This window comes from Oncorhynchus mykiss, chromosome 23 (genome assembly GCF_057628025.1).
Source record: "Oncorhynchus mykiss isolate SJ-2025 chromosome 23, ASM5762802v1, whole genome shotgun sequence".
NCBI classification, from domain to species: domain Eukaryota; kingdom Metazoa; phylum Chordata; class Actinopteri; order Salmoniformes; family Salmonidae; genus Oncorhynchus; species Oncorhynchus mykiss.
This window is the reverse complement of record NC_143044.1, coordinates 3,709,133-3,733,445: the sequence shown is the minus strand read 5'-3', so window position 1 is coordinate 3,733,445 and position 24,313 is coordinate 3,709,133. Positions and strand designations below refer to the sequence as shown.

At 42.7% G+C, this 24,313-nt stretch overlaps 2 protein-coding genes across 8 annotated transcripts in view; one reads left to right on the top strand and one right to left on the bottom strand.

The window, feature by feature from the left end:
* The window catches only part of mocos (molybdenum cofactor sulfurase), a 28,410-nt gene that overhangs the window by 2,621 nt on the left and 1,476 nt on the right, over positions 1 to 24,313 (top strand). For 2 of the 7 annotated variants that reach the window (XM_021580210.3, XM_090216642.1), the window contains exons 2-16: positions 743 to 832; positions 5,116 to 5,182; positions 5,312 to 5,577; positions 5,827 to 5,956; positions 6,109 to 6,185; positions 6,588 to 6,787; positions 6,970 to 7,086; positions 7,196 to 7,591; positions 7,834 to 7,996; positions 12,860 to 12,947; positions 13,200 to 13,324; positions 15,030 to 15,126; positions 15,392 to 15,533; positions 15,620 to 15,724; positions 16,044 to 16,388. In XM_021580210.3, the coding sequence (XP_021435885.2) occupies positions 743 to 832; positions 5,116 to 5,182; positions 5,312 to 5,577; positions 5,827 to 5,956; positions 6,109 to 6,185; positions 6,588 to 6,787; positions 6,970 to 7,086; positions 7,196 to 7,591; positions 7,834 to 7,996; positions 12,860 to 12,947; positions 13,200 to 13,324; positions 15,030 to 15,126; positions 15,392 to 15,533; positions 15,620 to 15,724; positions 16,044 to 16,136 (2,156 nt within the window). In that variant the 3' untranslated portion in view covers positions 16,137 to 16,388. Of the gene's footprint in view, positions 1 to 742; positions 833 to 5,115; positions 5,183 to 5,311; positions 5,957 to 6,108; positions 6,186 to 6,587; positions 6,788 to 6,969; positions 7,087 to 7,195; positions 7,592 to 7,833; positions 7,997 to 12,859; positions 12,948 to 13,199; positions 13,325 to 15,029; positions 15,127 to 15,391; positions 15,534 to 15,619; positions 15,725 to 16,043; positions 16,471 to 24,313 lie in introns of those variants that run through there. The other 5 variants (XR_016490906.1, XR_016490905.1, XM_021580209.3 and 2 more) reach the window with 5 other exon arrangements.
* LOC110502289 (serum amyloid P-component) lies at positions 16,838 to 20,850 on the bottom strand. Its single transcript, XM_021580214.3, has 4 exons — positions 20,592 to 20,850; positions 18,510 to 18,567; positions 17,800 to 17,902; positions 16,838 to 17,556 (listed from the first exon to the last, which is right to left on the bottom strand). The coding sequence occupies exons 2-4, from the start codon at positions 18,565 to 18,567 to the stop codon at positions 17,037 to 17,039; spliced, it is 681 nt and encodes a 226-aa protein (XP_021435889.3). The 5' UTR covers positions 20,592 to 20,850; the 3' UTR covers positions 16,838 to 17,036.

Here is a 24,313-nt window from a genome sequence, read left to right as displayed (position 1 = left end):
TTTAAGCTACGACTCCGATACACAGGCCGGAGGCGGGGGCAACACCGGTAGTTATCTATCCAGGACACCGGGAGAAAGTGTTCTTTGCCCCCACCCGCCGAGCACTGCTTTCCCGCAGTTCTGTTAACGTTATACCGAGGGCAGGTTCTCGGAAAAGCTGGGGTCGAAAGACACTGTGTACTAGCTAGCTAGGACCCCAGTACACAGGCGGAAGGCGGGTCGACACCCACCGGTAATTAGCTAGCTAGGACACCTGTAGACAGTGTCCTTCACCCTCACCTGACAAACACTCCTTTCCCACAGTTCTGTGATGTATATTTGTGTAATATAATATTAATTAATCACTCAATGTACATGCACAAACACAACAAACAAAAAATATATTGAAACAAACAATTATAAAAATGAAACCGCAGTAGAGAATGCTGGGGAATATGATAATGATGGGTGTGATCAGACCAGATTGACCAGCTAGAACATCACAGACCAGCTGGTATACCAGCATCACCAGCATAAACTGGTATGTGTCCAAAACACAGAGAAGGCTGGTCGCCAGTGTCCAAAACACAGCAAAGATTGGTCACCAGCTAAACCAGAGCGACCATGCTGGTCAGACCAGCTTGACTAGCATCATACCAGCACTGACCAGCTTGTTTTTTAGAACAGTTTTTTTCAGCAGGGTATATCCAGATAAAAACTCTTTGCCGAGATTTCTCTAATTTCAAAACCAACTTTTTGACAGGCATTACATACCTGGATCATGCTGGAACAACACTATATCCTGAGTCATTGGTGAGAGAATTCTATCAGGATATCTGCACGAATGTATATGGTGAGTATTTCCTCACATACCAAATATAATTAGCTGCAACTGATATAATGTGCTGAATTGTTACAAGTGTAAAAAGTCATTTAATTAAAGGGGAAATCTGAGATTGCTAAATACATTTTTGGACTATTTATGTAAATTATGCTCTTGTTTTTATTAACAATTAATGTATTGGCCATTGCATGTCAATTGTACAATACTATTGCCATTCAAGCGTATTATTTTCACTGTTTATTAAGAATTGACCTTTATAAAGATGGTGTATGCCAGGTCAGGGCAAGTCATTTTAGGATCCCCATTCTCTTTATTCATGGAGAGCTACTTTTTGTGGTAACAAATTATTTTCCACTAGTTTAGTTCCCGAACAGAACCATAATTATTTTTCATTCCATTCCACTGCTCCGACCAGTTCTACGTCATACCTTTCAGACCGTCAGTATGGTTGACAGTATAGTATGGGTTATATCCCTCACGTTCCACACAGGTCGAGTTATAACAACAGTCACACCAGTGACCTGACAGCATGGGAGGACATGCCCCAGTGTTCATATAAAACGGCAGACCATGCTCTACCATGCACTGTCTCTTATTTATTCTCGCAAAGTCAGCGGAGCTGTATAGCACAAGTTGACTGCTCCGCTGCTCCCGTTGTTCAGATTGCATCTTCCCAGGTCACGGTAGGTAAACTCTGTGTGAGTTGTGTGTATTGTCAGTCTGTCACCAACAGCCTGTGACCTGTGTGTCAGAGCGCGAAATTTGCCCTCCGATGCTGTGTGACAGCTCTCCCCTACCTATCCCTTTTATCAAAGGATATCGGGCTTTCTTGTGTTGTGCTGACTTAGCCCACCAGCTAGTTTATATGTGTGTGTTGTCCACCGGACTCCGGTGCTAACCTTGTCAAGATATCCTCCATTGCTATGCTCGTTATCGAGGCCACCTGGCACTAGTCGTCCTTCGACTATTTAAAACTCGAATGGGTCACTTCCCTAGATAACCGCGTCTAGGACGTTAGCCTAGCCAGCTATAAAACGTGAGATTCGCATTGCCTTCCCTAGGCATCCCTCTCCCCAGGTATTACTGACATGCTAGTCTACCAGCTCCACTGTGTGTTGTCAGCTTGGCTTACCAAACGACGGCCATTCGTGTGTGTTTCACATAAATAAGCTTACCTTTAAACATATCTCTCCAGCTCCAGCACAGTGGTCATAGCTAGGCTCACCTAAAATGATTTTGCAGGGGCTGTACAACTCCCGCCAGTTTATTGTAGCTCTCTACCTTTTACTGTATATTGTGCTAGCTGTTGTAATACAGTCCCGGTTACTATTATATTACTTAATGATTTAAGTAATATAATAGGTGAAAAAGGTTAAAAAATAAGAGCCTCACTTGGAAGGTCGATTCCTTATCCTCTGAGATAGAGCAGAAAAAAACGATTTTGAATTCCCTCAAGCACCCTGAGTCGGGGCTCTCTAGCACCCTCCAGAATGGGGGACGCAACAGAGGACTCAGATAGCCGTGATGATGACCTTCTCTCCACTCAGGTATCCAACCGGCACTTTAGTGACCAGGATGATGACATGCCCAACATTGCGAAGGAAAGGGGCCAACCAGTGTTGTAGACACATTCAGTCTCAATGCTAAAGATGGGTTAGAGGAGTCATTCCAAGGCTCTGATCAAACTCTTGCCCACTACGGCAAGGATCGTAGGATGCTACCTGCCATGGGCGACACAAAACAATATGGGCTGGACCATATGCCTAAGGTGGATGAATTCATAGCAGACCTGGATCTCTGCAGCCTGAATGATGTATCTCTTCAAGCATTTGCAATCATGACTAGAGAGCTAGGCAGACTGATGTCCACCGTGGTTGTGACTCGTCGCCAGGTCTGGTTCGCCCAAGCCCCAATGTCCAATGACTCCAGGAGGATGCTGAGAAAGCTCCCAGTGGTCCCCATAATGCTCTTCAGCCCCACGGCTGAGTGCGCCATCAAATGTACAAAACAGCTGAGTCAGGCTACACCGCTGTGGAACGCACAGCCCAGAAACCAGGCATCACAGAGTCGGGGCAGAGGGAGGCTTGACGCACGTCAACCTTGCCGCTCTAACTCAGCCCAGCCCTACACATGCCCTTGGCCCTACCACTAGCCTAAAACAGGTGCTCGCCAGCCCAAGACGGCGATGCAGCCAACCCCCCCAGCCCCAAGAGGCCGTGGCCATGGTCAGCCCCTCCTCAAACCCCACAAACAGGTTTGGGGGGATAAACTGAATGGCGGGGGTCGGCCGTTGGACAATTTACCCAGCAGCACCGGACTTACTTCCCACCAAAGCACAGAAACAGCTGATCTGACTTCCTGTAGTGCGCCATGGCATGCATATTGCATTTGAGGGAACGGACTGGACACAGGAGATTTGCTCGCTCCTCCTCCGCATTCTGGAAAGGAGGGGGGCAGTAGGCCGCCAGCTCGAGGGCTTGATTGATGTGAACGGGTGATAAAACCTTAGGCAAAAAGGCTGGATTGGGCCATAATGTCACACCTAGGTCATCTGCCTTCCTTTTTAAACCTCTGAAAACTAAATATTTTTTTACATTTAGCTCTACATTAAATTACTTCAACTATCAGTGTTGATAGAGCAGCTTGCCATGGAGCAGGTAAGGGATTTAATCTGTACAGGAAGTCGTTAACAGCTCATTTTATTTTTGTCTTAACAGCATGGTTTAATCATAATGAAATACAAACACACACACTATGATGCCAGTCACAGTGTAGGGCGTGAGATGCAACATAAAGAGAGGATGGAGGAAGCTTGCCTTGAAGTGCTGGGCATCTTGTTATGACATACATTATCTGAATAAGGCCCACAGAATTATGCCTACAGAGGGGCGACTTCTATGGAGAACCTTGAACGTTTTTGAACTTCTGAGTTGGTTTAACTTGGACCAAAGCAAACATTAACTAGCTAACTAACAAGCTTGTTGTGTGTGCAGAGCAGAACTATAATTAAAAACACGTCTTAGCTTTTTGTAGTTAATAAATACAATGTGAAACGTGATAACTATAGGTTCCTTAACTACCATTGAAAAAGTTACTCCATTCTTTTAAACACCTCTCCCTAATTTCTGAATAATGCGTGTAACCTTGCAGTAGGCTATAGTAACCTATGCTTCAGAGGGGAGGGGCAGGTACCCAACACACACACATGCAAACCCTCTGGCAAAGATTTCCAGCTGGCAGGCAGGCACTGTAATATGTTTGTGAGTGACAGAGTAAGGAGACTGGGGAAAAAATGCCTGGAATGTAAAATAATGTTATTAACTGGTTCCCATTCTTTTAAAATAACTGTTCTGTTCCAGAACAGTATAGATCACTTGTGTTTCCGGGTTTGGGTTCTGTTCCTCAAATAATTTCCTTTTCTGGTTTTGTTCCCTGTTACTAGGCTATAGCTCTGCCGAACTCAGATTTGTTTATAGGCGTTTTGCCCTGTGTTTGTTTGACTTAGTCCTCTAATTTTGCAATCGGCCAAGTAGCCAATTGCAATGTACAAGTATTTTTGTCAACAATTCTTTCCTAATACAGACTGTTTACTTTGTAAATACTCAACTTTGTATCCAGTCTTCTTCATCATTGCCTGACCCTTTTGTATCCAGTCTTCTTCATCACTGCCTGCCCTGCACTGTAAATAAATACCTCCTATTTTTGAGCCTGGTTCCTCTCTAGGTTTCTTCCTAGGTTCCTAGCCACCATGCTTCTACATCTGCATTGCTTGCTGTTTGGGGTTTTCGGCTGCATTTCTGTATAGCACTTTGTGACATCTGCTGATGTCTTTATAATTACATTTGACTGATTGATTTGCACCTGAACTTCCGACTCAGAGACTGTTGCTGCTCCACACCAACTAAATAGGCTGCTGGGTCCTCTATCTTCAAGGCCCAGTTTAGTTAAAATTAAGTTTTCCTGTGTTTTGTATCATATTGTACAACAGCTGATGAAACTAACACTGTACAAGTGTGAAAACATTTCATCGATGTTATCTCCTGATAGTTGCTGGTTGAAAATGCATTTTACACAGGACCTTTTAAATCAGACTATGTGCATGTGCTGGTGTTTGGTTTGCCTGGTGACATCACCAGGCTTTAAATTGGTTAATAGACCAATAACAAAGAGTTCCAAACCTCTTTGCCAATAACAGCTAGTTTTAAGTTTCCCCCTCACTCATTCCACAGTTCTAGCAAAATTCTAGCTTGAGAAATAGTTTCAATATATTCTTCTAATATTTTTGTTTTTAGGCAACCCTCACAGCCATAACCCCAGCAGCAGACTGACACATGACACAGTGGAGCATGTCAGATACAGGTAAGCCTCTCCGTTCACAGAAATAATTCATCACCATTATACCATCCTAATGAATGTGACACTGTGACCACTAATTTATGCCCTCCTCTATTGAGGACATGTACTGAACGGAAATGTATTTTCTTCCAGGATATTGCAGCATTTTAACACCACTCCTGACGAATACTCAGTGATTTTCACGTCTGGCAGTACGGCAGCTCTCAAATTAGTCGCTGAGAGCTTTCCCTGGAGGCCTCCCACTGCTGCGGAGCCAGCCAGTCAGTTCTGCTATCTGACCGATAACCATACCTCAGTGGTTGGTATCAGAGGAGTTATTTCAGCACTGGGAGTAGTTTCTCTACCTGTCTCCCCCGAGGAGATAGAGGCCAGAGCCAAAGATGTGGACCAGAGTGAAGGTAGCAGTTGCCAGACACCACACCTCTTCTGTTACCCAGCACAGAGCAATTTCTCTGGCAGAAAATACCCTCTGGGGTACGTGAGGGGCATCCAGGCGCGGCAGCTCTACCCAGCGTGTGATAGCAAGGGCCGGTGGTTCGTCCTGCTGGATGCTGCCTCTTTTGCCAGCTGCTCTCCTCTGGATCTGCAGGAGCACTCAGCTAACTTTGTTCCCTTCTCCTTCTATAAGATGTTTGGCTTCCCCACAGGTTTAGGGGCTCTCCTGGTCCGGAATGATACAGCTGCCCTCCTAAGAAAGACGTATTTTGGTGGGGGGACAGCAGCGGCCTACCTAGCAGGGGATAACTATTATGTGCCAGCGTCAAATATGTCTAGCCGGTAAACTATTGCATGAGCTTTGAAATGTAATAATGCACGTGTAAATGAACAAATATGATTTACGAAGTCGCGTGATCAAGGCTTAGAGAGAGAATATTTTGTGGGATTCTTTTTTTTTTGTCATACATCTTGTGGTTTTGTTCTCGATTAAGGTTTGAAGATGGCACCGTCTCTTTCCTAGACATCATTGCTCTAAATCATAGTTTTGATTCTCTCCACACGCTCACAGGTATGTACATGTGAATCATTTAAAAGACATGGATTAAACAAAAAGTGATGCATCAATATGCATCACTATAATGCATCAATATGCATCACTATAATGCATCAATATGCATCACTATAATGCATCAATATGCATCACTATAATGCATCAATATGCATCACTATAATGCATCAATATGCATCACTATAATGCATCAATATCATCTGTTGTTACATGAAGTATCAAAGTAAGAACTCCGAATGTTAAATCATTTTCAAATGGTTGAGTGGTTGTTCATTAAATCAATTTCACAGAAATCTTTAACATCAGTAAGGAGAGGACCGATATTCAACAGAGATTGAAATGAGTCAATGAAACCCTTCTGCTATTGTATTGCAGCTCAGTATCATTTTCTTTCTCCTTCAGGAGGTATGGACAAGATCCAGCTGCATACATTTGGTTTAACACGCTATACCTACATGTTGCTGTCTAGTCTTTGCCATGGCAACGGACAACCGGTTGCTCAGATATACTCCGACAGTGAATTTGAGAACCCGAGCACACAGGGAGCCATCCTCAACTTCAACTTGATGGACTGTCATGGACAAATGATTGGATACTCTCAGGTCCACTCAAATTAGCTTATTTTATTTACTGCGCCCGAGATTTTTGTTGCATTTATTTCTTTCACACATCCACACAGAAGTAGATTTATAATTAACAAAGCCTAAGTGTGTTATGTTTTTGTCTTACATTTCTGCTGATTGATTTAAATGTCTAGCCATTTTCCATTTTCTCGTCTCCTCAGGTGGACAAGCTGGCTAGTCTTTTTAATATCCATTTGCGGACAGGTTGCTTCTGCAACACAGGTGCCTGTCAGCTCTTCCTTGGCATCACCAATCAAGTGGTGAAGAGCAACCTACAGGTGAGCAATGAATTGTAAGTGTCATTGCACATGTGTTTGTGCAAAAGACAATAAAGATCATTCTTCATCTTAATATACTGTTGTCATGTCCTCTTCCGGGTTCTTCAAGGCGGGTCATGTCTGTGGAGACAACATAGACCTGGTAGACGGCCGTCCAACGGGATCTGTGCGTGTATCTTTCGGCTACATGTCAACCTTCCAGGACTGCCAAAACTTCCTGAACTTCGTTGCGGACTGCTTTGTGGAGAAACCAGTAAAAGTGGACCAAGATAAACTAGACAGACTGAAATCGAACACCTCTTCTAAAGGTTCCAGTCAATGTCTGCTCACCATGCTTACCAATGGTAAACCTGACCACATAGATGAGAGAGAGCATGCATCTACAGATCTAGTTGTGAACCAACGTGGAGGGAAAGCCATCACCAAAGATGCAAAGAGCCATGAAAAGGCCCAAACTCTGACTAACATTTACATATATCCAATCAAATCCTGTGCAGCGTTTGAGGTTTGAGCACACACTTTTAATATTGTTTGGCTGTCATTAAATCTACAATGCAAATGATTAGGGTTCACCAAATACCCATATTATGATTTGATAAAAGTATTAAAAACCTATGGTTGGATATTAGTTGTAAGAAGTACTATTTCATCAACTAAACACAATTACGATATGTGTGTTTGCCTAGCAGTACTATTAATTGATTTCTCACTTCTTCGGTGTTTTGATTGTGATATGTGTTTATGCAGGTGACTGACTGGCCAGTGGGTGCTCTGGGTCTGCTCCATGACCGGGGCTGGATGGTGGTGAATGGTAATAGAGTGTGTCTGAACCAAAAGAGAGAACCACGCTTATGCCTCATTCATCCACAGATCTACCTGCCCTCAAACACACTGCTCCTGCAGGCCTCAGGTCAGACATCTATATAGTCAGTTCCGAAGGTTGTGGCACCCCTGACAAGGATGTGCAAAAAATACTATAAAATAAATTATTCAAATCTGAGCTATATTATATAAATCATGTATGCACTCACTACTTACTGTAAGTCGCTCTGGGTAAGAGTGTCTGCTAAAATGTAAATGTTGTATGCAAATGTTTTTTTATTATTGTTTTATACTAATACAATTGCCCAGAGAAAGACATTTTGTTTAACAAGTAATAATGTTTTAGGCTCCCCTGTTTTCAATACCTTCCCATACCTCACCTTGCAAGGATAACAGAGCTGAGCCTTTTTTTTTGTGATTGGAGAACACATTGGGAGGGATCTTAGACCATTTGTCCATACAGAATCTTTCCAGCTCCTTGATATCCTTCATTTGCGCTTATGGACTGCCCTCTTCAAATCAAACCACAGGTTTTCAATGGGTCTAAAGTCCGTAGACTGAGATGGCCATTGCAAAATGTTTATTTTGTGTTCAATTAACCATTTATTATTTTGTTTTGACGTGTGCTTGGGGTTATTGTCTTGCTGAAAGATCCACTTGTGACCAAGTTTCAACCTCCTGGCAAGGACAACCAGATTTTGGGCTAAAATGACCTGGTACTAGATAAAGTTCATGATGCCGTTGACCTTAACAACGGCCCCTGGACCGGTGGAAGCAAAATAGCACCATGACATCAAAGATCTCCCTTTGCCTCCAGAACAGCCTGAATTTTTCATGGCATGGAAACATTGTTCAATTGGTTATGAGGCACCTAACGTGTGCCAGAAAAACATTCCCCACACCATTACAACACTGCCACCAGCCTGTACTGTTGACACCAGGCAGGATGGGGCCGTGGACTCATGCTGCTTACACCAAATCCTGACTCTGCCATCAGCATGACTCAACAGGAACCTAGATTTGTCAGACCAGGCAATGTTTTTTTACTCCTCAATTGTCCAGTGATCGCGTACCCACTGGAGCTGCTTTGTCTTGTTTTTAGCCTTTAGGAGTGGAACCCGGTGCGGTCGCCTGCTGCTTTAGCCCTTTCACAACAAGGACTAACGAGTTGTGCATTACAAGATTCCGTTCTGCACACCACTGTTGTACTGCGCCATTATTTGCCTGTTTGTGGCCTGCATCTTAGCTTGCACAATTCTTGCCGTTCTCCTTCGATCTTTCATCAACGAGCTGTTTTCGCTCACAAGACCGCAGCTGACTGGAAGTTTTTTTGTTTGTCGCACCATTCTCGGTAAACCCTAGATAGACACTGTGGTGCGTGAGAAGTAGAGGATGCCGGCCATTTCTGAAATACTGGAACCCGGCACGCCTAGACCGACAATCATACCATGCTCAACGTCACTTAGGTCATTCGTTTAGCCTATTCTTACGTTCAAGCGAACTGTAACTGAATGCCTCTATGCCTGTCCGCCTGTTTTATATAGCAAGCCACGGCCACGTGACTCACTGTCTCTAGGAGCGAACCATTTTCGTGAAAGGGGTGGTGTACCTAATAAACTGAGTATATACACTGCTCAAAAAAATAAAGGGAACACTAAAATAACACATCCTAGATCTGAATGAATGAAATATTCTTATTAAATACTTTTTCTTTACATAGTTGAATGTGCTGGCAACAAAATCACACAAAAATTATCAATGGAAATCAAATTTATCAACCCATGGAGGTCTGGATTTGGAGTCACACTCAAAATTAAAGTGGAAAACCACACTACAGGCTGATCCAACTTTGATGTAATGTCCTTAAAACAAGTCAAAATGAGGCTCAGTAGTGTGTGTGGCCTCCACGTGCCTGTATGACCTCCCTACAATGCCTGGGCCTTCTCCTGATGAGGTGGCGGATGGTCTCCTGAGGGATCCTCTCCCAGACCTGGACTAAAGCATCTGCCAACTATTGGACAGTCTGTGTTGGTGGATGAAGCGAGACATGATGTCCCAGATGTGCTCAATTGGATTCAGGTCTGGGGAATGGGCGGGCCAGTCCATAGCATCAATGCCTTCCTCTTGCAGGAACTGCTGACACACTCCAGCCACATGAGGTCTAGCATTGTCTTGCATTAGGGGGAACCCAGGGCCAACCGCACCAGCATATGGTCTCACAAGGGGTCTGAGGATCTCATCTCGGTACCTAATGGCAGTCAGGCTACCTCTGGCGAGCACAGAGGTAGCCTGGCACCCCCAAAGAAATGCCACCCCACACCATGACTGACCCACTGCCAAACCGGTCATTCTGGAGGATGTTGCAGGCAGCAGAACGTTCTCCATGGCGTCTCCAGACTCTGTCACGTCTTTCACATGTGCTCAGTGTGAACCTGCTTTCATCTGTGAAGAGCACAGGGCGCCAGTGGCAAATTTGCCAATCTTGGTGTTCTCTGGCAAATGCCAAACGTCCTGCACGGTGTTGAGCTGTAAGCACAACGCCCACCTGTGGACGTTGGTCCCTCATACCACCCTCATGGAGTCTGTTTCTGACCGTTTGAGCAGACACATGCACATTTGTGTCCTGCTGGAGGTCATTTTGCAGGGCTCTGGCAGTGCTCCTCCTGCTCCTTCTTGCACAAAGGCGGAGGTAGCGGTCCTGCTGCTGGGTTGTTGCCCTCCTACGGCCTCCTCCACGTCTCCTGATGTACTGGCCTGTCTCCTGGTAGCGCCTCCATGCTCTGGACACTACGCTGACAGACACAGCAAACCTTCTTGCCACAGCTCGCATTGATGTGCCATCCTGGATGAGCTGCACTACCTGAGCCACTTGTGTGGGTTGTAGACTCCGTCTCATGCTACCACTAGAGTGAAAGCACCGCCAGCATTCAAAAGTGACCAAAACATCAGCCAGGAAGCATAGGAATTGAGAAGTGGTCTGTGGTTACCACCTGCAGAACCACTCCTTTATTGGGGGTGTCTTGCTAATTGCCTATAATTTCCACCTGTTGTCTATTCCATTTGAACAACAGCATGTGACATTTATTATCAATCAGTGTTGCTTCCTAAGTGGACAGTTTGATTTCACAGAAGTGTGATTGACTTGGAGTTACATTGTGTTGTTTAAGTGTTCCCTTTATTTTTTTGAGCAGTGTATATATATATATATATATACAGTGCCTTACGAAAGTATTCGGCCCCCTTGAACTTTGCGACCTTTTGCCACATTTCAGGCTTCAAACATAAAGATATAAAACTGTATTTTTTTGTGAAGAATCAACAACAAGTGGGACACAATCATGAAGTGGAACGACATTTATTGGATATTTCAAACTTTTTTAACAAATCAAAAACTGAAAAATTGGGCGTGCAAAATTATTCAGCCCCCTTAAGTTAATACTTTGTAGCGCCACCTTTTGCTGCGATTACAGCTGTAAGTCGCTTGGGGTATGTCTCTATCAGTTTTGCACATCGAGAGACTGAATTTTTTTCCCATTCCTCCTTGCAAAACAGCTCGAGCTCAGTGAGGTTGGATGGAGAGCATTTGTGAACAGCAGTTTTCAGTTCTTTCCACAGATTCTCGATTGGATTCAGGTCTGGACTTTGACTTGGCCATTCTAACACCTGGATATGTTTATTTTTGAACCATTCCATTTTAGATTTTGCTTTATGTTTTGGATCATTGTCTTGTTGGAAGACAAATCTCCGTCCCAGTCTCAAGTCTTTTGCAGACTCCATCAGGTTTTCTTCCAGAATGGTCCTGTATTTGGCTCCATCCATCTTCCCATCAATTTTAACCATCTTCCCTGCCCCTGCTGAAGAAAAGCAGGCCCAAACCATGATGCTGCCACCACCATGTTTGACAGTGGGGATGGTGTGTTCAGCTGTGTTGCTTTTACGCCAAACATAACGTTTTGCATTGTTGCCAAAAAGTTCAATTTTGGTTTCATCTGACCAGAGCACCTTCTTCCACATGTTTGGTGTGTCTCCCAGGTGGCTTGTGGCAAACTTTAAACGACACTTTTTATGGATATCTTTAAGAAATGGCTTTCTTCTTGCCACTCTTCCATAAAGGCCAGATTTGTGCAATATACGACTGATTGTTGTCCTATGGACAGAGTCTCCCACCTCAGCTGTAGATCTCTGCAGTTCATCCAGAGTGATCATGGGCCTCTTGGCTGCATCTCTGATCAGTCTTCTCCTTGTATGAGCTGAAAGTTTAGAGGGACGGCCAGGTCTTGGTAGATTTGCAGTGGTCTGATACTCCTTCCATTTCAATATTATCGCTTGCACAGTGCTCCTTGGGATGTTTAAAGCTTGGGAAATCTTTTTGTATCCAAATCCGGCTTTAAACTTCTTCACAACAGTATCTCGGACCTGCCTGGTGTGTTCCTTGTTCTTCATGATGCTCTCTGCGCTTTTAACGGACCTCTGAGACTATCACAGTGCAGGTGCATTTATACAGAGACTTGATTACACACAGGTGGATTGTATTTATCATCATTAGTCATTTAGGTCAACGTTGGATCATTCAGAGATCCTCACTGAACTTCTGGAAAGAGTTTTCTGCACTGAAAGTAAAGGGGCTGAATAATTTTGCATGCCCAATTTTTCAGTTTTTGATTTGTTAAAAAAGTTTGAAATATCCAATAAATGTCGTTCCACTTCATGATTGTGTCCCACTTGTTGTTGATTCTTCACAAAAAAATACAGTTTTATATCTTTATGTTTGAAGCCTGAAATGTGGAAAAAGGTTGCAAAGTTCAAGGGGGCCGAATACTTTCGCAAGGCACTGTATATACATTTATAAAATGTTTTATTGTGACACGTCAGTTATTCAGCAGCACCCGTCAAATACATTTCAGTAACACATTTTCAGAACTGTTTTAAAAGAGTTCCTCTTCTCTCTCAGGCATGAACGCTATTTGTGTCCCTTTGAAAAACCACAGCGAGCCACCCCAGAGTCATAGGGTGTGTCAAAACATGGTGTGTGGTGACAGGTGAGTTGGCTTTTTTTATTAAACTACTAGCTATGTCTTTGTAGAGTAGGCTTGAAAGACATGTATCATCAGAATGACATGTTTAATTTTGACGCATTTTCCCACAATCACTGGTCTGCCACTGAGTATTTTTTTCAATGCTTTTTAGTCACCTTCAGATGTTATAACAGATAATTTAAAATAAGGATATTTGACCATCCCCTTGATTCAGGAATGTTGTAATGGTTGTTATTGTATTCTCTCCATCCCAAGGGTGGAGACAGTGGACTGTGGCGATGAAGCTGCATCATGGCTCTCAGAGTTCCTTGGACAGCCTTGTCGTTTGATAAGGCAAAGTCCTGATTTCAGTCGCGACATGAAAAAGGGCCATGAAAAAGGTGAAAGGGAAATGTCTTTGGTAAACTTAATTTCAGATGCAATACTAGAGTATCATTTGACATTTTAGTAATTTAGCAGACGCTCTCATCCAACGCGAGTTAGTTAGTGCATTCATCTTAAGATAACTACTGTGATATGGGGTTGTCCCATCTAGCTATCAGCAAAGTCAGTTTGAGGTGAGGAGGGGATTATTTAAGGAACTCTTTGAAAAGGTAGGGTTTCAGGTGCTTTCAGAAAGATGGGCAGGGACTCTGCTGTCCTAGCTTCAGGGGGAAGCTGGTTCCCCCATTGGAGTGCCAGGACAGAGAAGAGCTTGGACTGTGCTTAGTGGGAGCTGCTATCCTGTTGGGGTGGGAGGGCCAAGAGACCAGAGGTGGCAGAACGGAGTGCTTGGCTTGGGGTGTAGGATTTGAGCATAGCCTGAAGGTAGCGAGGGGCAGTTCCTCTTGATGCTTGATGTAGACAAGCACCATCCTATTGTAGTGGATGCAAGCTTCAACTCGAAGCCAGTGGAGTGTGCGCAGCAGCAGGGTGACTTGGGAGAACTTGAAGGTTGATAACCAGGCAGGCTGCAGTGTTCTGGATAAGTTGCAGAGGTTTGATGGCACAAGCATGGAGCCCAGCCAACAGCGAGTTCCAGTCGTCCAGTCGGCAGATGACAAGTGCCTGGATTAGGACCTGCGCCTCTTCCTGTGTGAGGCATGGTTGTACTCTACGGATGTTGTAGAGGATGAAACTGCAAGAGCGAGTCACTGCTTTGATGTTTACAGAGAACGACAGGGTGTTGACCAGGGTCACGCCAAGGTTATTTGCACTCTGGAAGGGCAACACTGGGAAGTTCCCAAACGTAACGGAGAGGTCTTTGAGAAGGCAGGCATTCCCCGGGAGGAGCAGCTCCGTCTTGTCGATGTTGAGAGAGGGAGAAGGATTTAGCAGAATGGAGAGATGATAGGATAATAGAGGAGAGAGTAGTGGGAAAGAGACTGAAGATTGTGATGGCGCATGACCATCTGGGTAAGCCCACGCACTTGGGAGCCAGGCCCACCTACTGTGGACCCAGGCCCAGCCAATCAGAATGAGTTTTGTCCCCACAAAAGGGCTTTGTTACATACAGAAGTACCCCCCCAGACGATCCCACAGCTGAAGAAACCAGATATGGAGGTCCAGGCTGGCGTTACACTTGGTCTGTGGTTGTGAGGCCGGTTGGGAGTTCTGCCAAATTATCTAAAACAAAGTTGGAGGTGGCTTATGGTAGAGAAGTGAACATTCAATTCTCTGGCAACTGCTCTGGTGGAAATTCCTGCTGTCCTGTCAGCATGCCAAATTCGTGCTCCCTCAAAACTTGAGACATCTGTGGCATTGCGTTATGTGACAAAACTGCACATTTTAGAGTGGCCTTTTATTGTCCCCAGCACAGGGTGCGGCTGTGTAATGATCATGCTGTTAAATAAGTTTATTGATATGCTACACCTGTCAGGTGGATGGATTAACTTGGAAAATGCTCACTAACAGGGATGCAAACAAATTTGTGCACAGAATGAGAGAAATACACTTTTTGTGAGTAATGAACATTTCTGGGATTTTTTTTTTCTTCTGCTCATGAAACAACTGTTGCGTCTATATTTTTGTTGAGTATATTTTGTATGCATGAATGTTTCTTGAATGTTTTCTTTGCCCTCTTAAATGCATAATGACTTGCCCCAGAGGTCTCGTCCACTGCCCTCTCATTGGTGAATGAAGCCCAGTACCTAATAGTCAACCGTGCCAGTGTCGATTTGCTTCAGAGACATATCACAAACAGGTATAGTATAACATGTTATTATTGCCTGAGGGCCTCACTCATTCTTGGTGGAGGACATTTGAAATTTGTGACATACTAAATTCTGCATTATAATATGGGTTGTTTAAATCCTGGATGCTGATTGGTTGATAGCAGGGAGTTTATTCACAACAATCCCCAGGTAATGTCTGTTAACAGTTACATTTGAATGATCAATTGTTTTTTATTAATGTGAGCCATCCTTTTTTTCTTGTTCCTTGTGGTCCATCTAACCACTGTGGTACAGACAGGAGTCCTCTGATGACCATCAGCCTCTTGACACCCAGACACTTATTAGTCGATTTCGGGCCAATTTAGTCATCTCTGGAAAGGAGCCATTTGAGGAAGATGATTGGTCACACTTGATTATTGGAAATACCCATTTCCAGGTGAGGATGCAGATCATAAACGGGAACACTTATTACTGAAATTGTAATGAAAAGCTATAACTGCATCATCTCTTTGTGATGTGAAGGTGGCAGGTCGGTGTGGCAGATGCCAGATGATCGGGGTTGATCAGAGCACAGGAGCCAAGACCAAGGAGCCTCTTCTGTCTCTCTCTGCCTATCGCAAAGGGAAGGTCAGTGTAAAACAACTGCTGCAGTGTGTATGTGTGTGACAGAGAGAGAGATTGAGAGAGAGAGCGGGGAAGTTGTGTTTAATTTCAGTGTGTGACAATATGTCCCAGGGTGTGTAGAGTTTTTTTCCTATGACACACCGTCTGACTTACTATTGGGTGGACTGCATTAGAATAGGAGGTAGCCAGAGTACATAGAAAACAAAGAAAGCACACAGCAAAGTACACAGTATCCTTTATCCCCAAATGACCCATTTTGGATACAATGTCCATTTTAGCCATTCAGTAAGTATGCTGTAAATGTGTTCTGATTGTTTTTTAGGTGACATTTGGTGTGTACCTGGTTCACCAATCACTGGAAGACTCTAATTCTACCCTATCTGTTGGCGCGTCTGTAAAGTCTGAAATGTCATGATAAGGTTACCAATTCCAGATGTGTTTTCGTTTGTCTGGACCGTGAAAAATTTTAAGCAAACATTGCATGGGATACAATTTCAATTTATTTGAAGTGTTTGCGTAAGTGTTTGCATATTGCTAGACAACCCAGGAAATAACAGAGCTCATTCAGACTGAAGTGTAAATCAATTACTGAACCTTTTAAGTTTACATGATTTTAATGTTTTGTAAATAAACAAAACTGTATTTTGGTGGGTTTATCTTTGAAAAACTGATTTGGTTAACTTCGTCCTTAAACATGTGGATTAAGTATGTTTGCTTACCCAAATAAAACAGGATTTTTCTGTGTTTTATATATATTTCCACACTATGAAGTTGGAATAATACTGTGGAATAGTGAGAATGATGATAATGCCCTTTTAGTGTAAGAGCTGTTTGAACTGACTGCCTGAAATTTCAGGCTGTTTTGGTGGGGTGGAGTTTTGGCCTTGCATGGTGATGTCACGATGCCCGACTAATTTGGCAGTAAATTAGTCAAAAGACCAATAAGAAAGTTCCAAACCTCTCTGCCAATAAAAGCTACTTTTCAGTTTTCCCCTCCCCACTCAGACCACACCCAGACAGTCCTAGCAAAATTCTTGCCGTGAGAATTTGCCCTTTAAAACGTCTGAATTCGACCTTTAACCCGGGTGCCAATGAGCCTGCACTGAAATACACAAGTTATTATAAAGAGTGTAAATTTATTAGATTCATTGGAGGATATTGCTTTAGGAAAGAATATAATGTGTTTCTTGATTTGATTAGAAAAACACTTTTTATGATGATTTGCAGGATAGTTGTGAATAGACACACAAGCATATTCAGATGTTTGATTATAGTCAACATTTCTCAACAACGCTGAATGATTGGTTGACACTGCTCATTCTTGGCAGGGTGTTTGCTTGTTTTCTAGAACAACATGCCCATTAATCGTGTATTCAAGGGACCTCCAGTTAAGTACATTCCCAGGGGTGAAATTTAAGTCGCTTGTGAAGCGCTGGATCTCACAAGGTGACAGAACATAATTCCACATGTGCACATCAGTGAGTTGACCAATAAACGATTGTCCTTTATCAAAATGTCCACCATAAGAATCCTGGTCCTGACCTAGGATTATGATGGGTTTTCCATTCAGCACACTCCCAGCAGTGTATCCTATCTTCCTTGCACTTGGCTTCCCATTGATCCAAACCTGACTGAGTCCGGTGACTGAGTCCCAGCTCCCACACAGAGCCATCCACATGTTCTGCTCATCTGGTAGCCCTGTGAATGTACTTCCCACATATCTAACGTGTAGCTCCATGTCACCATTGGACTCTTTGAACAACAGAAAGTCATTGGTGCTTGTCGGAGTTGCCATGGAAAAGATGGAAAACGCCCTCTTGACATCTGTGAAATACCTTTATGAAATTCATAATACACACATTAGCTAAGCCTTGGAAATTCATTTTGTGGCTGAAATGAACTAAATGCAACAACAAAAAATATTACCCACTTATTTACTAAGAATTACCACTGAAAAATAAATATTTCAAAGACGTTTTGACTGCTGCTCACACCATAGTATTGTTGCCAATATGCATTGCACAGCTTTCTAATGCTAGATACAGACACATTGAAGTATTGAATACTACATTGATTACCTGAGACATACTGTCACAGAAGGATAGTTTTCTCCCTTTGGTATTAGCCCCACATGATCAGAGTCGGACTCCTTTGGAAATGTGAACATTTTACCTGAGAGGTCTGATGAGACAGAGAGAGTACATTGTAAATACTGGTAGCCTCTGTATGATGAACAAATGATATATATTTATTGAACCTTTATTTAACTAGGCAAGTCAGTTAAGAACAAATTCTTATTTACGATGACCGCCAAACCCGGACAATCCTGGGCCAATTGTGCGCCGCCCTATGGGACTCCCAATCACAGCCGGATGTGATACAGCCTGGATTCAAACCAGGGACTGTAGTGATGCCGCTTGCACTGAGTTGCGGTTCCTTAGACCGCTGCGCTACTCAGGAGCCCACAGTACAATACATGCATTTCTCATGTAGGCCATTTAGATCTGAATAATTATCATATTCGACATGTGGAGACAGTATTGTCAGGCACCAATACTTTTTGAGAGAGTTAATTCAATCATTAATAATTGCATGAATGACTGTTTATTCTGTTCTAACCTAAAAATAGACTGATTGCTTTTTTCTCAAGATCTTTAGGCTACCTCGGCACCTACTTTCTATCTTGGAAAAAGGATACATGAATAAATAAAATACAGAGATAATATATCTATTGTATCATGACAAACTTTAGGCTTTGGATTTAGGAATAAATGGTCAGACTTCTCACCTTGAGGCACAGCCCAGCACATTGTAAACAGAACATGCACAAGAAAGAGTCTCTCCATCTATAGAAAGAAAATGTAATCCAATCAAAACACATCCTTTTTTTTAAATAGAAAATTGCATTACATTAACACAAATACACTGAGTATACCAAACATTAGGAACACCTTTTGAATATTGAGTGGCACTCCCCCCTTTTGCTCTCAGATGTGCCTAAATTAATCGGAGCGTGGACTCTACAAGGTGTCGAAAGCGTTCCACAGGGATGCTGGCCCTTGTTGACTCCAATGCTTCCCACAGTTGTGTCAAGTTGGTTGGATGTCTTTTGTGTGGTGGACCATTCTTGATACACATGGGAAACTGTTGAGCAGTTCTTGACACAAACCGGTTTCCGGCACCTACTTCCATACTCTGTTCAAAGGCACTTAAATATTTTGTCTTGCTCATTCACCCTCTGAATGGTACACATGCACAATCCATGTCTCAATTGTCTCAAAGCTGAAAAATCCTTCTTTAACCTGTCCCCCCCCCCCCCTTTATCTACACTGATTGAAATGGATTTAACCAGTGACATCAATAAGGGATCATAGTTTTCACCTGGTCAGTCTGTCATGGAAAGAGCAGGTGTTCTTAACGTTTTGTATACTCAGTGTATGCACACATATACAGTCAAAGTCAAAGTTTGGACAGACCTACTCATTCAAGAGTTTCTTTATTTTTAGTATGTTCTACATTTCTACTATGAAATAACATATCATGTATGTAGAATCATGTAGTAACCAAAAAATGTTTTTAAAAATTAAAATACATTTTAGATTCTTCAAAGTAGACATCTTTGATGATAGCCTTGCACACACTTGGCATTCTCTCAACTAGCTTCACCTGGAATGTCAGGTCACCTCCATCATTCTCCTTCTTGGTCAAATAGCCCTTACATAACCTGGAGGTGTGTTGGGTCATTGTCCTGTTGAAAAACAAATGATAGTCCCACGAAGCGCAAACCAGATGGGATGGTATATTGCTGCAGAATGCTGTGGTAACCATGCTGGTTAAGTGTGCCTTGAATTCGAAATAAATCACCAACAGTGTCAAAAGCAAAGTACCCCCACACCATCACACCTCCTCCTCATTGCTTCATGGTGGGAACCACACGTGCAGAGATCATCCGTTCACTACTCTGCGTCTCACAAAGACACAGTGGTTGGAACCAAAACTCTCAAATTTGAACTCATCAGACCGAAGGATAATTTCTTTGCAGTGGTTCTTTGCAGCAATTCGACCATGAAGTCATGATTTCATGCAGTCTCCTCTGAACAGTTGATATTGAGATGTGTCTGTTACTTGAACTCTGTGAAGCATTTATTTATGCTGCAATTTCTGAGGCTGGTAACTCTAATGAACTTATCCTCTGCAGCAGAGGTAACTCTGGGTCTTCCTTTCCTGTGGCGGTCCTCATGAGAGCCAGTTTCATCACAGCACTTGATGGTTTTTGCGTCTGCACATGAAAAAACGACTGCATTGACTGACCTTCATGTCTTAATGTAACGGACTGTCATTTCTCTTTGCTTATTTGAGCTGTTCTTGCCATAATACGGACTTGGTCTTTTACCAAGTAGGGCTATATTCTGTGTAGCTCTATCCCCCCCCCCGCCTTGTCACAACACAACTGATTGGCTCAAACGCATTAAGAAGAAAATAAATTCCACAAATTAACTTTTAACAAGGCACACCTGTTAATTGAAATGCATTCCAGGTGACACCTCATGAAGCTGGTTGAGAGAATTCCAGGAGTATGCAAAACTGTCATCAAGCAAAGGGTGGCTACTTTGAAGAATCTCAAGTATAAAATATATTTTGAGTTGTTTAACACTTTTTTGGTTACTACATGATTCCATGTGTTATTTCATAGTTGTGATACCTTCACTATTATTCTACAATGTAGAAAATAGTACAAATAAAGAAACTGTAGTGAGTAGGTGTGTCCAAACCTTTGACTGGTACTGTACATTACACATTTTAGTGGTTAGAATAATAATATGTTAATGTTATAATAATGTCATCTTAATGTTATGATAATGTTGCCTACCTTGTCGGTTTTGTAAAAAAACAGATTTATCTTAGGGGATTCGTTCTCCTGTTGTTTAAATGCTCATCTTCAGTCTTTGTGAAATAGGTTAGTTATGCAAGCGAGTCGGTTATAATGTAAAAGGCCCCTGGCTGCCAGGAATTACATTTAGCGAGTTATGCACTTTCACACAAAAAAAAGGGTGATTTGAGAAAAAAATCATGGTCAACATATTGTTTTCTGACCGCATGACTGTTAGTCATGCGACAGTAGGGGTTGTGAAAGTGTTAACACAGCATTCTAATGTATCTGCAATTGTATGGTGGTATTTTTAGGACTTTCTGTTCCTCTTTTCAATCAGCTGACAATTTTTCTATCAATTTCAACGAGTCAATTTCCCTTGACTTCAGGGTCAAAACCTGATGGATCAGGTTTTTGACAAAATAATAAAATAGAGAAGAGTAAAGTATTTGTATCATAGTGGATTCTATTATATTCTATATAAACACATACAAAACAGCACATTAGCTAGGCTTCTATCCAATTGGCAACAGATTTTCATGCGAATATTCTAAAATCTATAAAAACAATGGCTTGTTGCTGATAAAATGCTGTGCGCCCTTACAAAAATGTACCATGGTAGTACAATGAAATAAATACCATGGTACTATTATGTTTTTCTGGTCACTACCATGGTAGGAAAATACTATGGTATTGCAACAGTACCATGACTTGGCTATACTCTTATACAATTCTTAATAGCCAACATACTAAAAAACTACTTGTAAAAAGATATACATTGTCATTTTATCTCATAGATACATTTCCATCATGTAATTCTCAACATATCCCTAAAAACACCAAGTTACAATGTTTCTCTTTGGGTGTGTTCCTAAATTCAATCTGGAGAGCCAGAGTGCGCTCTATGCGTTAGTAAATTCAGAGAGTTATCAGATTCCCCCGTTCCTCATTTTTTTGCTGACGTTTACTGACACTGGCCATATTCAAGGAGTGTTGAGTGTTGTTAAATTAATTAGTTATCCTGAGGGAATTTACGAACGCACCCTTACTAGGCAGGTTTGCTCAAGAGTGAGAGTGCTTGAAGCAAACACTAGAGCAAGCGGCTCCCTCTGCGGGCCTGAATCAAGGGCAACACCCTTGACTTTAAATACTGTTAATGATTACACAATGCCAAGCATTTGGCTACCATATAGACTACATGACCAAAAGTATGTGGACACCTGGTTGTCGAACATATCATTCCAAAATCATGGGCATTACTGTGGAGTTGGTCCCCCTTTTGCTTCTATAACAGCCTTCACTCTTCTGGGAAGGCTTTCCGCTAGATGTTGGAACATGGCTGAAGGGGACTTGCTTCCATTCAGCCTCAAGAACATTCGTGAGGTCGGGCACTGATGTTGGGCGATTACGCCTGGTTCGCAGTCTGCGTTTCAATTCATTCCAAAGGTGTTAGATGGGGTTGAGGTCAGGGCTGTGTGCAGACCAGTCAAGTTCTTCCACACCGATCTCGACAAACCATTTCTATATGGACCTCACTTTGTGCATCCGTCGGACTGCTAGATGGCGAAGTGATTCATCAATCCAGAGAACACGTTTCTACTGCTCCGGAGTCCAATGGCGGCAAGCTTCACACCACTCCAGCCGAAGCTTGGCATTGCGCCTGGTGATCTCAGACTTGTGTGCAGCTGCTCGGCCATGGACACCCAAATATTGTGCTGACTTTGTTTCCAGAGGCAGTTTGGAACTCTGCAGTGAGTGTTGCAACCGAGGACAGACCATTTTTACACGCTTCAGCACTCGGTGGTCCCGTTCTGTGAGCTTGTGTGGCTTACCACTTCAGGGCTGAGCCATTGTTACTCCTATACGTTTCAACTTCACAATAACAACAGTTACAGTTGACCTGGGCAGCCCTAGCAGGGCAGAAATTTGACGAACTGACTTGTTGGAAAGGTGGCATCCTATGACGGTGCCACGTTGAAGGTCACTGAACTCTTCAGTAAGGCCATTCTACTGCCAATGTTCTATGGAGATTGCATAGCTGTGTGCTCGATTTTATACACCTGTCAGCAACGGGTGTGGCTGAAATAGCCGAATCCACTAATTTGAAGGGGTGTCCAGCTACTTTTGGTGATGTAGTGAATCTTACAATCTCCCACATTTTAGGATGGCAAGACCAGGAACCCAAACATGAGCAAAAATTTTTTTACAATTAATACAGAAAGTCTTACCCATTTTTCACATCAACTATTTCCCTTTATCTTTAATTTTACAGACAAACTAGGATCAACAATAGTAGCCTGACCTTATCAGAAATTTGCCCATACTGGTGTAGCAATTCATCAATATAAAACCAACCAACCTCTTTAGACCTTGTGGGGTTCATTTATTGAATACATGATTCTGCGATTGTGCTATGGTAACGCACAATTAATAAAGCTGGTACTATTGTCACGTTTGTCGTATGAATGAGACCAAGGTGCAGCGTGTGTAGAGTTCCACATATTTTAATAACCTGAAACTCACTAAACAAAACAATAAAGAACAAACAAAACGTTAAGCTATCCATAATAGTGCTGACAGGCAACTACACATAGTCAAGATCCCACAACAGGAAGTGGGGAAACGGGGGGAAAGGGGAAAAAGGGCTACCTAAATATGATCCCCAATCAGAGACAACGATAAACAGCTGTCTCTGATTGGGAACCATATCAGGCCAACATAGATATACAAAACCCCCTAGACATACAAAAAACTAGAGTACCCACCCTAGTCACACCCTGACCTAACCAAAATATATAGAAAAACAGAGATATCTAAGGTAAGGGCGTGACAACTATATGATAATTATTTGCAGCATTTATCATAATTCTGCATTACTATGGTAGAATGTATAATGCAGGGTAAAAACCATGGTATTTCCATGATCCACATCTATCTATACCATGGTAATTCAGGAAGTACAGTGCATTCGGAAAGTATTCAGACCTCTTCACTTTTTCCACATTTTGTTACGCTACAGTCTTATTCTAAAATTGATTAAATTGTTTATTTCCTCATCAATCTACACACAATACCCCATAATGACAAAGCAAAAACAGGTTTAGACATTTTAGCAAATTAATAAAAACAAAAAATATTCAGAACCTTTACTCAGTACTTTGTTGAAGCACCTTTGGCATCGATTACAGCTTTGAGTCTTCTTGGGTATGATGGTACAAGCTTGGTAGACCTGTATTTGGGGAGTTTCTCCCATTCTTCTCTGCAGATCCTCAAGCTCTGTCAGGTTGGATGGGGAGTGTTGCTGCACAGTTATTTTCAGGTTCTCTCCAAAGATGTTCAATCGGGTTCAAGTCCGGGCTCTGGGTGGGCCACTCAAGGACATTCAGAGACTTGTCCCGAAGCCACTCCTGCATTGTCTTGGCTGTGTGCTTAGGGTCGTTGTCTTGTTGGAAGGTGAACCTTTGCCTCAGCAGGTTTTCATCAAGGATTCATCAACGTTCATCTTTCCCTTGATCCTGACTAGTCTCCCAGTCACTGTCGCTGAAAAACAACCCCACAGCATGATATGCCACCCTCATACTCCACCGTAGGGTTTCCTTCAGACGCTTGGCATTCAGGCCAGAGAGTTCAATCTTGGTTTCATCAGACCAGCGAATCTTGTTTCTGAAGTGTGGCTTCCATCTGGCCACTCTACCATAAAGGCCTCATTGGTGGAGTGCTGC

What these genes read in the sequence shown, in the direction of transcription:
- LOC110502289 (XM_021580214.3), bottom strand. Translation starts at nt 18,567, where the DNA reads ATGGAGAGACTCTTTCTTGTGCATGTTCTGTTTACAATGTGCTGGGCT. An exon ending in GTGCTGGGCTGTGCCTCAAG is followed by an intron (nt 17,903 to 18,509) that starts GTGAGAAGTCTG and finishes CTGTCTCATCAG; the next exon opens with ACCTCTCAGGTAAAATGTTC. An exon ending in TCTGTGACAGTATGTCTCAG is followed by an intron (nt 17,557 to 17,799) that starts GTAATCAATGTA and finishes AATTTCATAAAG; the next exon opens with GTATTTCACAGATGTCAAGA.